Source organism: Anabrus simplex, chromosome 2 (genome assembly GCF_040414725.1).
Source record: "Anabrus simplex isolate iqAnaSimp1 chromosome 2, ASM4041472v1, whole genome shotgun sequence".
Lineage (NCBI taxonomy): Eukaryota > Metazoa > Arthropoda > Insecta > Orthoptera > Tettigoniidae > Anabrus > Anabrus simplex.
In genome coordinates this window covers 319,761,207-319,777,082 of record NC_090266.1, presented here as the reverse complement: position 1 = coordinate 319,777,082, position 15,876 = coordinate 319,761,207, and the positions used below count along the sequence as shown (strand labels likewise).

The 15,876-nt window shown below is 41.7% G+C and overlaps 1 protein-coding gene across 1 annotated transcript in view; it reads right to left on the bottom strand.

Annotated features, from left to right (window-relative positions):
• The window catches only part of LOC136864093 (uncharacterized protein C12orf56), a 405,652-nt gene that overhangs the window by 209,849 nt on the left and 179,927 nt on the right, over positions 1-15,876 (bottom strand). Inside the window, exons 3-4 of the mRNA XM_068225784.1 lie at positions 14,001-14,188; positions 13,473-13,751 (exon numbers count right to left, since the gene is read on the bottom strand). Of these exons, the coding sequence (XP_068081885.1) occupies positions 13,473-13,751; positions 14,001-14,188 (467 nt within the window). The remainder of the gene's footprint in view (positions 1-13,472; positions 13,752-14,000; positions 14,189-15,876) is intronic.

The following is a 15,876-nucleotide window of genomic DNA, read 5'->3' as shown; positions in this document are numbered from 1 at the left end:
CAACGAGTCGGACGATGCCCCACATAATACGCATAGTGACTTTTCTTTACCATTTGTCCATCCCTTATTTTTGTATAACCCCATCAGCTACCATAGTAATCCTCCTCTGCTCAACCTATCTACATTCCTAATATTTAACACTGACACTTCCATTACTTTGTTAAAAACACTAAGCGATCCTCTGTTCCTACACGCTTCTATCAATTTCTATCTTTGAATATCTCTGACCCTCCTTAAAAGCACCCTCTGTCCGCTAACTTCCTTCTTCTTCCAAACCTCTTCCCACATGTACCCCATTCACACCCTCTCCAAGTATAGTTTATTTTTTCTAGCCAGCGCCCCTTATACATGATTTTCTTTTGTTGTTCGTACGCAGCCTGAAGCACCCTCCCTCCTTCCCCTCTTTTCAAATCCATCCAATATTTGACTACTCTTTTCAAACACTCAACCTCTATTTCTTCTCCGCACATTAATTCCACACCATCATTTGCTGTGCCCTGGGGGAGCCCCATCACTGCCTTACCAAATTTACTCATAATTAGTCTTATGTTAACCCTCTTTTCCTCCAGCCCCCATACTTCTGCCCCATACATTACCCTGCCAAATACTACTGATCTTAAGACAAACCTCACAGTTTTATAGCTTATTCCTGGAAATTTAGCCACTAAATATTTTACTAAGGCCAAGGCTGCCATCCTCTTTCCCCTTGCTTTATTAATTTGATCCTCCCTTGTCCCTCTTCTGTTTAAAATCACTCCTAAATATTCTAACTTATTTACTTGTTCTATCCTCCTTCCCTGGACCATCCAGTTCATTTCTTCTTTTCTCCCTTTATGTTTCTGCATTACTAACACTTTAGATAGTTTAACAATTGCAAGTGCTAGATTTTTAGAAAGACTTATGTAAAATTTCCATATTTCCGAGTGAAAGAAATTTAATTTCAATTAAATAATTTTCTTAGATTTATTCCTGTTAATTTTCATGGCCCATTCCTTTGCATATTCTGACACTGCATTAAAAACTTTGCTGCATCTCACCAGCAGTTAAAGTCAGCAATACCACATCGTCCACAAAAATCAGACCCGGTATCTCCATCCCATTTAGAACCGGTGCCGCCCAATTATTCCCACCGTTTCCATCCAAAATGTCGTTAATGAATATAATAAACAATATCGGGGATAATTTACAACCCTTTTTTAAACCCACCTTACTCTCTAATGGCCTACGGTACTTCATCTGTTTTCCTCCAACTTAACACAGCACCTGACCTCCTTATATATCGCCTCCACTGCACGCACCACCTTCCCAGAAACCCCCATCCTACACAATTTTTCTACTAACGCACTTCTGTCTACCGTATCAAACGCGTTTTCAAAATCAATTGTCGCTACATAAACTTTGCCTCTTCCCATACTCCTGTATTTATCTAAAATCATCTTCGCTATCATTATGTTGTCTACCGTTCTTTTTCCTTTTCTAAAGCCCAATTGGAAATCTGACAAAACCGAATTCTCTTCAGCCCAGTCTCTTAATCTGTTTGCTGAAACTCCTGCATAAATTTTACTTAGAGAATCTAACAGGATTGTTAGTGAAGTTTGTATTACCTTTTTTCTTGTATATTGGACATACCATTCCCGTTTATCATTCTTTTGGATACTTTTCCCCCCTCAAAAATCTTGTTAAATAACTTTACTATGCCCTCTACCATCAGCCCAACTTTGCTTAATTCTTTCCAAAACTTATTATTAACATCATTGCGTCCTCCCGCAGACCTACTCCTAATTTTACCTATCACTTCAATAACTTCTTCTTTTGAAATATCTTTGTCCAGTTCATATATCGATACCCCCCTATCTCTCTAAATAACTTCTCCCCCCTTATCACTATACCATTCCTTCCCCCCACCCGCAAGTAGTTCACTAAAATAGTTCACCCACTGCTCATCCTCGATACCTCGTTTCTCAAATCTCCTTCCACCTTTGTTAATTCTGTTTATTCTCTCCCAATTTTTTTCCATTTTATTCGTCCTACACTCTTTATTTATCGCTTCCGTTTGGTCTTTTATCCATAACTTTTTCTCTCACTGATTTCCCTTTTGTAGTCTTTCCTTAATTTACAGACTTCTCTTTCTGTATTCCCACCGTTTTTTTCTATACTCTCTTAACGCACCCATAACCCTATTTCGCAATTCCTCACACTCCTTACTGTACCAGCCTTCCCCCTCTCTCATCTTTCTCCTCCTGCCTCTGTCTATCTAAGCTACCCTTTTGATTGGGTATAAAATCAGTTCCAAAGCTCTATCTATGGTGTTTTCCTCCAACGCAACCTCCCACCCATATCTTACTAATTGTAACTCCTCTTTTAATATCTTATCCAATTCCCGTTTTGCTTTCTCTGACCATTTATATTTAATATACCCTCTTCTCAGTACATCACTGTTTTTAACTCTCTCTTCTGTCCCTCCCTATCCTCCTTTTTATCAACACCCACACTGGAAAATAATGTGATTCAACCCAATTTCCTACCTCCATCCTTATGATTTCTTCTAACATACCTTCTGAGTTTATTACTATGTCAATCACGCTTCTTCCCTGTTCTGTAACATAAGTCAGCTTCCCCTTCCTGTCACCCTCTTTCCAACCATTTAGAATATATAAATTTCCCGCTGCACACACTTCTAAAAGTTTATCTCCATAACTCTTTATGACTGTATCGTCACTTCTACTTTCCCTCATTTCCTTTCCGTCTTCTTTACTGTACACTGGGCTCTGCTCCCCTATTCTCGCATTCCAGTCCCCAAATAACAACATACAATCTTCTTCAAACTTCCCTCCTATCATAAAAATTTCCAGCAATAACTCCTCAAAAAATATTTGTGTGTAGGCCTATAACGAACTCCTAGGGTGGCAATATGCAAATGCTAAACTTGCCTTCTTAAACCTCCCTTCTTCTCTCCCCATATTAAATTAAAATTAGAGTAGCTTTTATTTACAAAATCTCGAAACAGGTGGATATTCTTGTCATTAGCAGACAAGAGAGGCACGAGGAGTGAGCAGTTGATGTACAAGCTTAGTTTTCATTACTAGTGTTTTAAGGTCGCAGCAACTCAGGTAAGTGTTCGGCGATGCAAGAATGGGAAAGTGCCAGGAATGGGTGCGAAGCAGCCGTGGACTTAATTAAGGTACAGCTCCAGTATTTACCTGGTGCGAGAATGGGAAACTGCTGAAAACCATCTTCAAAGTGCCGATAGTGGGATTCAAATCCACCACCTCCCGAATGCAGTTAGGCTTAAAACGCACATTTGAATAAATATATTGAAAACGTATATTGTAATTAGCAACATCAAAAGCTAAAAAAGTCTTCTTCTAGCGCGTTTCCCATACCCAGTGGGGTCGCGGCGTGAGAACTGCGTAAGCACATTTGGATTTGTCCCGGTTTTACGGCCGGATGCTCTTCCTGACACCAATTCTATGAGGAGGGATGTATTGACTATTGCGTGTTCCTGTGGTTGTTCGTTGTGTAAAGCGTTGTGTGTATATGAGCAGGAGAGAATTAGAACAAACAAAAACACTCATACCCTAGTCAAAGGAATTAACCATAATTGATTAAAATCGCTGACATGGCCGGATATCGAACCCAGGACCCTCTGAATCGAAGGCCGCAACACCGACCATTTAGCCAAGGAGCCGGACTCAGAGGCTAAAAGAATGCCGGATACAAAAGAAAATTGTCTTACCGAGCGAGTTGGCTACACGAATGCTGGGACCGTACCTTAATTAAGGCCATGGACGCTACTTTCCCAGTCCTAACTCTTACTTTTACCTATGTCACCAAAAACCCTCCACGTGTTATTGTGATGTTAAACCTTTTGATCTCAATATAACCATCAAATCCTATTCCAGATTTTTTTTTGTTAATGGCTTTACGTCGCACCGACACAGATAGGTCTTATGGCGACGATTATTCCAGAATTAGTCGACTGGAAACATTAAGTTTTTTCGCAATATGCCCAATCCATTTCCCCTCATTAGATGCACCGAGGGAGTTCACTTCGCAGTTCGAGGGTACCTATTACCTTCTATTCGATAGATAGTGGGTTCGAACACCGCTGACGGCAGCCCTTAAGATGGTTTCCCGTGGTTTTCCATTTTCACACCAGGCATATGATAGGGGTGTTGCTTAATTAAGGCCACAGCCGCTACCTTTCCAATCCTAGCCCTTTCCCACGTTTGCGTTGCCAAAAATCTTCGATGAGTTAATGCGAGGTTAAACCATTAGCAAAAATGCATCCTTCCCAGTCCTAGCCCTTTGCAATCCCATCGTTGCAATACGACCTGTCTGAGTCTGTACGACGTACATCAAATAGCAAGAAAAGGCAAAAATCCAACGTTTAAAAAATCCATAGATCACTTCAAGCGGACAACACGCAGAAATGTTTGCCATTAGGGCACAGACACGCGATCTTCAGTACTGCTTCACTCTCTAACGGTTTAACGCTACGTCTGGGACCACTACTCTACTAACAGGCCGCCGAGTCTTTTTGATACCTTTTCAACTCTTCCTTAAACATTTGCACCGAGTGAGTTGGCCGTGCGTTTACGGTCGCGTAGCTGTGAGCTTCCATTCGGAAGGTGGTGGTTCGAATCCTGTCATCTGCAGCCCTGAATATGGTTTTCGATGGTTTCACATGTTCACACCAGGCAAATGCTGGGGATGTACATTAATTAAGGCTAAGGTTTCTACCTTCCCAACCGCTAGGGAAACAAGGAAAAAGTTTCAGAATTCTTACGCTCGAAAGCTTGTTCCTCATCACTCGCTGACTTGTTTCTGGGAGTCAACCTCCCGAGCGACTATTTTTAAGTATTAATGAATGAATTCAAAATGTGAATGAAGTCAAAATCTTCTAATGAAACAGTTGTTTGTAGAAAATCTGTAGACCCATTTGCACTTATTTTACGTATTTCTACTGAGAGGAACATTATCCCCGTGGCCGCTGCTCAGCCCGAAGCCCTGTAGATTACGAGGTGTCGTGTGGTCAGCACGAAGAGTCCTCTCGGTCGTTATTCTTGGCTTTCTAAACCGGGGCCGCTATCTCACCGTCAGACAGCTCCTCAATTGTAATCACGTACGCTGAGTGGACCTCGAACCAGCCCTCAGATGATGATGATGATGATGATGATGCTTGTTGTTTGAAGGGGCCTAACATCAAGGTTATCGGCCCCTAATGGTACGAAATGAAATAACAAAAAATTCAAATTCATCCACTGACCAAAATAAAATAAAAAATGTCATGAAGAATGAATGGATGGACATGAACCCTACAAAAGAACAAAAACAAACAAAAAAACAAACAAACAAAAACAGTGGATCAGACTCAAAAAGAAGGTAGTTAATTAGAGTATTACTGACCCAGGGACCATTTATAAAGCACAATGATGCTTGATGTCTGAAGGGGTGCTAAATTCACGTCTAAGGCCCCACAGAATGGTACATGTCGCGAGTAAAGTAGAACCAAGGTATATGTCATTTTGGGGTACTAATCAAAAGTAGCGAAGACTCACGGTGGTCCACACAAGATGGTACTACTCACAAGTATTGCAATTCGTACAGGGAACGCAGGCCTATGGTGTTTCTCACACAATGGCGCCACTCATAGCCAACGCAAACCGGTAAGGTTCCTCACCTAGGTGTACTAGTTACGGGTGCCGGTATTCCCGTGGTGTTCCTCACATAGTGGGTACCAATCACAGGCAACGCTGACCCACGGTGCCGCTCATATAGCGGTACAACTCACAGGCTACGCCCAGACCCGCGGTGTTGCCCACATGGGTACAACGCACGGGTACTGGAATCCACCAGGCCAGGCTTTTTACTGCAACTAATCACAAACCTATTTCGTACCAATTTAGTGATACTACTCGCAAGTACATGCAATCCCATGGTGCTCCCCGCATGATGGTACGAATCAAGAGTAGTTTCATGGTTCTAATTCAATCATCCCTTGGTCGCCCCTTGTAGTCGCCTCTTACGACAGGCAGGGGATACCGCGGGTGTATTCTACATGTGCGTCCCCACCCGCAGGGGGTAGCCCTCAGATGCAGGTAAGAATCTGGCCGGGAATCGAACCCGGGGCCTCCAGGTAAGAGGCAGGCACGCTACCCCTACACCACGGGGCCGTCCTACTGAGAGGAACTGCTGTTTTGTTACGATAGACATGACTACTTGTTCATTTTATGTAGCTCAAAGCCCCACATCAACTGATATCACGTTCATTACCTACATACCGTACCCACGACGAACTTTCGGAGTGGGAAGAAAGCGGCCGTGACTTTAATTAAGGTACAGCCCCAGCATTTGCCTGGTGTGAAAATGGGAAACCACGGAGAAACATCTTCAGAGCTGCCTGCAGTGGGGTTCGAATCCACTATCTCCCCAGTGGAAGTTCACAACTGCGAGCCCCTAAACGCACAGCCAGCTCGCTCGGTACGGATAGATACCTGCCGGAATAGTGTGTTCTCTTCACTTGTTACAAAAACCGCAGCTTTAGAGGAATTCGAACCATACTAAAGCTCTTTCGCGATTGAAGTCAAGTAGGAGTATTACTTAGTGATTCGGCACTTTTATGTCTTCTAGAATCTAGAGCATTAGAAAGTATTCAAACTAAATGTCTGGCGTTGTTCCGGTATTTCAGTTATTGCCAACGGCGCATGCGCTTTCTTCCCACATTTTATAGCCTCGAGAACATAATATTTACGTGTTGCTAGGGAACCAGCGCGTGCACTTCGATCATTATTAAGCTGCACGTGTGGTCAATATACACGATGGTATCTAGCTCTAGATATAAAGTAATTGTCCAAGGAGGAGTCGAAATCTATATATATAAAATAACATGTCCTGACTGACTGACTGACTGACTGACTGACTGACTGACTGACTGACTGATTCATCATCGCCGAACCAAAACTACTGGACATAAAGAAGTGAAATTTTGAGGATACATTTATATTACAATGTAGGTGCTCGCTAAGGGAGGATTTTTGGATATTCCGCCTCTAAGGGGGTGAAAAGGGGGGTGAATTTTTAAAATGAGTGTACCTATATCTCAAAACTTTAAAAGTTTACATATATGAAAATTGATATTTAGAATCTCCTTTAAAAATAAATAAAACGTTTTTTGTTTTCGGAAAATCCCACCAGGAGGGGTGAAAAAGGGTGAAAAAGAGGTTGAATGCCTTTAATGAGGATACTTATATCTCAGAAACTGAAGATATTACAGACATGAAAATTATTATTTAGACAATCCTTATAAAATGAAGAAACACGTACTTTTTGGAAAATCCAATTAATGGGGGTTAAACAGGAGTGAAAAATGGGGTGAATTTTTAGAAAGACTATATCTACAGTATATCTCAGAAACGTAAAATGTTACAGACGTTAAAATTGGTGTTTGGAATCTCTTTCAAAAATAAAGAAATACGTATTATTTGCTTCCGGAAATCCACTTAAAAGGGGGGGAGTGGGATTGAAAATTTAGTTGAATTATTTGTATCAAGATACTATTACCTCAAGAACGAAAGATTTTGCAGACGTGAAAATTGGTATTTGGAATCTGCTTTAAAAGTAAAGAAACGCGTATTCCTTTAATTTCGAAAAATCCAATGAAAGGGGGGGGGGGTTTGAAAGAATTGAAAAATTAATTGAATGAATTGTATGAGAATACTTATATCTAATAAAATTAAAGTTGTTACAGACATGAAAATTGGTATGTGGATCTCCTTTAATCCTTTTAGTGCTGAGTTAGCAGTTGAATGTTTGGTACCTCAGTGCTGGGTTTTTCATTCGTGTGTAAAAATAATTGTAGAAGCCTCAGTTTTTAACTTATCAGTGGGGTTATTAGCTTAAAATGTTTATAAATTTTTGTTCTTTATAAATCTAAATGCAAATGGACAATCTTACACTTATGTTCAATATTATTTTGAGTTCTTATGCATCGCCTATGGACGGGCGTAGCAGTGCTGGACCGACCGCGTCAGCCCGTCTATCGGGTTAAAAACAAAGAAAAACGCATTTTTTGGGAAAGTCATCTTGAGGGCGGGGGTGAAAAGGAGTTGAATTCCTTTTATGACACATATGTCAAAAACTGAAGATGTTACAGTCGTGATAATTGGTATTTAGAAGATCCTTTACTAATAAAGAAGGAAGTGTTTTTCGGAAAATTCACTTAACAGGGGGGGGGGTGAAAGCAAGTTAAAAAAAGAGTGAATTATTTTTATGGAGATACTTATATCTCAAAACTGAAGGTAACATACATGTACATTGGTATTTGGAACCTCCTTTAAACATAAAGAAACACGCCTTCTTTTTTTATGGGGGAGGGGGGGTAAATCAACTTAACGCTGGTGGGGTGAAAAGGGAGTTGAGGCCAATTGATTTTACTGTTCGTAATGTACTTGATTCTGAACATAAACCAATCACTTTTAATCATTCCTGGTTTCGTTCTCAAGAGCCATCTTTTCCTTTGGAGAACTTAGAATACAGTAGATTCTCCTGGCATATAAATAAAAATTTAAACACATTTGAAATAAACGACAGGAATGATATTGACCGTGCAATTCTTCACCTCTATAATAAGGTAAATAATGCACGGAAGTATATCATTCGTATCGCCAGAAATCCCCAGCACTTGCCTACACGCGACGATGGTGCTGGTCACATTGTCAGCAATGACAATGGCAGCAGATGTAATTTACCGCCAAGTAGCGGACTTGCATCTTGCTGCGGGGTCCAGAATAATAATAATAATAATAATAAGGAGAAGAAGGAGAAGAAGAAGAAGAAGAAGAAGGGAAGAATAACCTAAATTAAACTAATATCACCACCCTAATAATAATAATAATAATAATAATAATAATAATAATATTCTGGACCGTCGTCCAAATGTGCGGACCGCGCTGGAAACGGGTCCTAGCCGGGTAATGACTACGAATGCAGTCCGGTCACTCACTGGATGGGCGGCCAACATCCGCATTTTTACTGATCACAATTTCGTAAATTAATTAATAATAACTCACTATACTATTATACTTTTTCCAACTAAATACAAAATTCCACTAAACGGCTGAGTGAGGAGCATTAAATTGCACCGGTACCAGCAACCGTAACCAAACCCCTCTTCCCGGCGGGTGGGGGACTTTTAAATGTATAATGGACGCGGGTTCAGTACCGCCAAGGCACCCAAGACGACACCACGCCGGATCTCCTCAAGGATTGGATCCATATAAAAAATGCTTATAGGAAAAAATGGCAAAGATTTAGGGACCCAACTGACCGGGCGGAATACCTGGACCTAGCCCGGGAAGTACGAAATCAGTTGCTGGAAATAAAGATTGAAAAATGGGAGGAATTTTGCCGTAATCTCTCAGAAGACGAGTCAGATCGCGAATTTTGGCGGATTCTCTCAGAAAACGAGTCAGATCGTGAATTTCGGTGGATTATATATAAAACGTTAAAGCATTCAATTATAGATTTCAGTATAATACCGTAGCGAAGCACGGGTATCTTGCTAGTATACTGTATAATAAAATAAAATAATTTCGTGCGGCTATTGCTAGCCTGGCACAGCCCTTTTGAGGCAGACCCTCCGACTAAGGTGGGTGGCATCTACCGTAAACCTGCGTGTTTTTGTGGTGGAGGATAGTTTTGTGTGTGGTTGTGAGTTGCAGGGATGTTGGGGACAGTATAAACACCCAGTCCCCGAGACTGGGAATTTACCATTAATTATTAAAATCTCCGTTACGGCCCGGAATCGAACCCGAGGCCCTCTGAACCGCAGGCGACTACGCTGACCAAGGAGCCGGACAAAATAGATAATGCCTTCCGTTACTATAAAAGACGTTTCTGCAATCTAGACCATGAAACCATTTTTCCTCATTAATTATGACTTCCCGCCTCTGTAGTGTAGTGGTTAGTGTTATTAGCTGCTGACCCCGGAGGCCCGAGTTCGATTCCAGGCTCTGTCACGAAATTTGAAAAGTGTACCAGGACAAGAACGGGGTCCAGTCAGCCTCGGAAGATCAACTGAGTAGGGGGAGGAGGTTCGATTCCCACCTCAGCCATCCTCGCAGTGATTTTCCATGGTTTCCCACTTCTCCTCCTGGCAAATGACCGGATGTTACCTATCTTAAGGCCAAGGCCGCTTCCTTCCCTCTTCCTTGTCCATCCCTTCTGATCTTCCCATCCCCACTACAAAGCCCCTGTTCAACATAGCAGGTGAGGCTGCCTGGGCGAGGTACTGGTCATCCTCTCTAGTTGTATCCCCTCGACCCAGTCTCACGCTCCAGAACTGCCGTTGAGGCGGTAGAGGTGAGATCCCTCACTGAGTCTGAGGAAAAAACCGACCCTGGAGGGCAAACGGATTAAGAAAGAAAGAAAGAAAGAAAGTACAGTATGACTCCGCTTGATGTCATATGTGTTTTAAACGAAACTGAATCGTCCCACTCCAATCAAACATGAGATAGGACAGTGCCAGGACTGGGAAGGAAGCAACCGTAGTCTTAATTAATGTGCAGCCCCGCCATTTTTTCTTGGTTGAAAATTGCAAGCCAACGGGAAACCAGTTTCAGGGCTGCCGACGGTGAATGGAACCCACCATCTCCCGATTGCGATCCGAACCGGTGATGGTGATTTTTTCTCCAGCAGTTGCCATCATGTTCTGCACCCTGCCGGGCGTTGTTATTTTCTGTCTGCCCGGTTACTTCGGTGTATTAAACTGCCACAGGCCAAAGATATCAAGGGGAGGGAGAATTATGTTTGAGATATGCAGTAACTGGCTACGTCAGAATTTAAAAAAGGAAAGCCTACGGAGGAGGAGCATACAACTTTATGTAATTCCCAACTCCAAGTCCTGCGATGGTTCCTTGTTAAAAATGTCCCCACAGTTTACTGGAGTTATGAGCAACGGCGTAGCTATTTTCAAACAAAGGATCCCATGATATCTCCGAAGTTAAACAACATTGGGCTTGGTCAGCACTTGGATTATTAGTACATGTACTGTTGGCCAGAAGAGGAAGAAAAGGAAAGACCCTACCGCAAGGAAACTCTGGCTCAGGATGCCATTCTTAGTTGCCAATGTTCAGGTTTGAATAAAGCACTAAAGTACTGCTATACCCCCGAACCACCATTCGTCATATCCTTTATACCCACTATTTTTGTTACGCTACAACTTGTACCTTCAATTATTTTCTACTTACAGTAGAACCCCGTTGTCCGAAATAAAGGGGGCAAAGCCACTGCGGTTAACGCGTTTTTTCGGATGACACATGGCATATATTTTCGGTAGTTAAATGTCGAAATGAAAATGCACAAACTCTGTTAAGCAAAGACGCATACTGTATATTAACATTAAAAATGCCTACATAAAGTCACTCATTGTACAAAATCAGTGATTTTTTTCTGAATTTTCTTCGTGCAGCGCTGTCGTGCAGCTACATCGCGCCACCGTTTAATTAACAGTACATCAGCTGGTGTAGACTCATTGCTTTTTTCAACAAAGCGCAAAGCAATCTGAAATAATGAAACAATATTTTTGTTACTACTGAAGTGAACACTGTATACAGTAATTTTATGACCGTACTGTAATTAAAGCGTGTGGTACTGTATTTTAATTAAAATTCTAAATCAATCTTACTTCCAACGCATTCAATCCATCATCTGCTGCAACTCGATTCTCAGAACTGCTATTGTTAAGGCCGGAGTCGTCTGCACAATCTTCATGACGAATAAATACTAACAATAATAATATTAATAATAATAATTCCAGCTTGTTCAAGAAAAATGTATCATGGAACGAACTAGAGGGTAAGAAACTGTTTTGTTTTATGCTACATGTGCATTCTGGCATAAGTCATAATATAAAAATGGGATTTGCCTAGTAGCTCTCAGCACGTATAGCAAGAATATCGACTGCTAAGAACGAGAGGGTAAGAACAAAATATTAAAATACAATTTTGCAAGAGCATTTCGGTTAAGCGAAGTTCGGTTAAGCGGGGTTCTACTGTATCTAGCTACGCCGATGAAGGCGTATTTAGGTCACCCAGAAGGACGCGAGTTCGATTCCTCTACAGGAAATCGAAAAAATGAGAAACGAATTCTGAATGTCTGGGGAGGCACATAGGCCTGAGATTAACTCAGCCTACTTGAGAAATGAGTACCATATTAATTTATGGAGCTAGAGGTGGCCGCACAAAGAGCCAGTCAATCTATCCCATTCAGTACAGACGTTAGGAATAGTAGAAGTCTTGAACTTCCTGTCTCCATGGTCTGTAACGAGGCTAGAACTAGCATTCTATGCTAGAGTGGAGAGAAGTGAGGACTTCATTAAGATAAGTTCCAAGTTTTAAGTTTTTAAGGAATTAAACAGAATTCAAACATAAATTTTTATACATTTCTATATACTTTGGGTGTGATTTGATAGAATCTGATGCTGTTCTTTCAGGAACGAAACATCTTATTCTAATTTAATTAAGTTGTTTCTTTTTCAAACATAATACTATTACCATACGTTTTCTTTTTCATATTGTTTATAGATTTATTTATTCAAAATTAATTTCGCCAGAATGAAGACCTAACAATTATAAATCAACTTTTATATGTACTGGTTTTCGGTACAGCTAATATTAACGGAGAAATTAGACATTTCCTGCTTTGCCTCCATTAACATTGTTACTCTTCTGTGTCAAATTAAATAATGTATAGCCTAGCACGACCCGGCTATCCTTGAGCTTCAAGCCATTCCGTTAAGCCGTTCTTCCGAGATGTATCGAGTGTACAGACATAATGGTATTTGTATACCATGTAGCCAATGTAGAGTGCATATGCAATAGGACATTTTTCATCCAAGAAGTAACGTCGAATAACTTTCAGTGGCGCTAGCGTAAAGTCGTTTTTAAAAGTTTTATATTTTGAATAGTTTGAATTCATGTCGCAATACGATTCTATGATTAAGTAGTTCCACATGGGGATAAGTGAAGAATTGCAGCACCTGAGGGTAACCACAGACCGTGATCTCATTTCATCAATGCGGTGGGCATGTGGGGGGGGGGGGGTAATACCCAGACCAATCTCGTCGAAAGGAAATATACAGTACTACGGGAACCAAATATTTCAAGCACACATGTTCGCTGGGAAAACCTACCGGAGATTGATCATGACAGCCAGCTAGGCGGTTTCTGACTGCTGTTTTATATTCCATGTTATTAACTTCGGAATACGTAAGGATGAATGACATCATTTTACCGCCCACTCTCTTCACCTCATCGCACAACCACGCAGAGGATCTGAGCAACTGTGCCCTATCTACATTTAAAATCCTATCAGCTGTCAATGCATTGTTTCTAATAACTTCAAGATTCAGCGGCTTGATTTCACGAACAGCTGAGTGACTCAGTCTGAAGTGCACATTACAAGCAACTCACCTAGGTCTGTCCAGCATGCTATGGGAGCGGATCTGCAGGGAAGTTGAGGGCGCAGGCTCATCTGGATTGGCCCCCATCGAGCTGTAAGATCTTGGCACCCGTGGTCTGTCTGTCACCACTCTCCTGAGAAGGCTGCTGATGGACCTCTCTGTGTGACTCGGGGAGCCAGTAGCTGAGGGCTTCGGGGTGGACGCACGGCTCACAGACACTCCAAGAGATAGGCTTCTGAACTCCTCCCCAATTCCTGGAGCCGAGATGGTCTCTTCTAACGGGTTCTCCCTAACATGTAATAAATGTCCACTGTTATAAATACGTACTGCATATCGTTTACATGTGAACTACAAGATTGTTATTGATAGGTTCAAACAAATCAGCTCCTTACAATTATCATTATGTCAATCTCTGTTACCGATCTTCTGCACAATTTGTAATCCCAAACCAAAATATATGATCGTATACATTCGTCCGTTCTGCTGAATGGCAGCTCAATTGCAGCTATTAACTAAAGATGTATCAATCAATACCTACCTAATAGGAGATATATCCTTTTCCTCCTCTTCTCCCTTCTTCCTTTCTTCTTCCTCATCCACTTCCTCTAGCTCATGTTCAACTTTGGGCTCCTTTCCTGTAGATTTGTTTGTTTCTTTGTGGATTATATGGATGTGTTGACACTTATCTCTCTCAGGTTCCTTGAGGAAGCCGATGAAGTCATGTTCCTTATGGGAGGAAAAAGGAACGCCATTAGTCTCAGTAGCAACTAGACGATTTAGGTTAGTAACACACAATGCTGCACAGTAGTATACCAGCAAAAGTAATATTTCTGGAAATATAAATAGGACATGAACGTTCTCATATTTAAAGACAAAAGCTGCCATTCTAAGTTGCATGTGTCTTACAGTCTGTGGTACGTGCCTAGCTAGTGGACATTCTGAAACAAAGCTTGGACATTGTTTATATTACTCATAACCTTTTGAATATAAACTACAGGGTCTAAAATTTTAAATGGAAATCCAGCCATAGAGACGTGATTTCCTTCCGAAAATCTCACGTATGGTGATGATGCTTGTCGTTTAAAGGGGCCTAACATCTAGGTCATCAACCCCAAATGGTACGAAATGAGACGAAATGTAATGACAATTTAGAAGTCCAAAAACATCCACTGACCAGAATTCAAAACGTGATGACGAAGAATGGATGGATATGAATTTTAAACAATCAGTGGATCCGACCCGCATGTCTCACATTCCCAGAAACTAGCGTTATACAATAGTATTACTGAGCAAGGGACTGCTTCTAAAGCACAATCCTGAATCAATGATGCTTGTAGTCTAAAGGGGTCCAAAATCCAGGTCATCGGCTCCTCATAATGGTACTTATCGCTAGGAAAATAGAACCATGGTATTTGTCATGTTGCGGTACTAATCAAAAGTAGCGGAGACTCGCAGTATTCCACACATTATGGTACTACTCCCAGGTAATGTAATGCGCACATGTAAGACAGACCTATGGTGTTTCTCACATTGCGACGCTATTTACAGGCAACGCAAACCTATGGTGTTCCTCAAATAGGGGTACTAATCACAGGGACTCGTACTATCCCGTGGTGTTCCTCACATAGTGGGTACTAAATACTAATCACAGGTACTGTAAAACCCACGCTGATTCACACACTGTCGCTACTAATCACAAACCTATTGTGTACCTAACATAGTGGTACTACGCGCAAGTAAATGTGACCCATGGGGTTCCCCGCGTGGTGGTACGAATTACAAGTAGTCTCATGGTTCTAATTCGATCATTCCTTGGTCACCCCTTTTAGTCTCCTCTTACGACAGGCAGGGGATACCGCGGGTGTATTCTTCGCCTACGTCTCCCACCCACAGGGGGATGTGTGTTTGGTCCGCGAGAGGTATTTTATTTCGCTCAAGTCCGCCGGCAGGCCGGTTAGGAACCCCCTATCCGCCACCTGGGAGTACAGCTTCTCCCCCTGCTACGCCAGCGTAGTAGGTTCGCAGTCACTATACGTGACTGCGATTCAAGGTACAGTCATCTCAATGAGGAATAATAAGTGAGCTGTAATGTCATTTCAGGCAGCTCTTACACTATACTCCTGAGGGTGCAACCTTACTCTTTCTCCCCTCTTAATGCTCAAGGTCGTGATTTATAATTACTTTTCTATCTGTTGAGTTCGATTCAGCGCCGCTAACCATACAGTTTAGGTAGAGCTGGGAACGGTAGGAGCGGAGCGGAGCAGTTGTTTTCGCTCGTCCTCCGGAGACCTCCGGTAGTCCTCCGATTGAATTCAAGGGCGGAAAATTCAAATGCTTTCATGTGGGCAATGTTGTAACGGTGCTCTTGGGAGGAATTACAATTTACATTTCATTACTAATTCCACAGATGCATG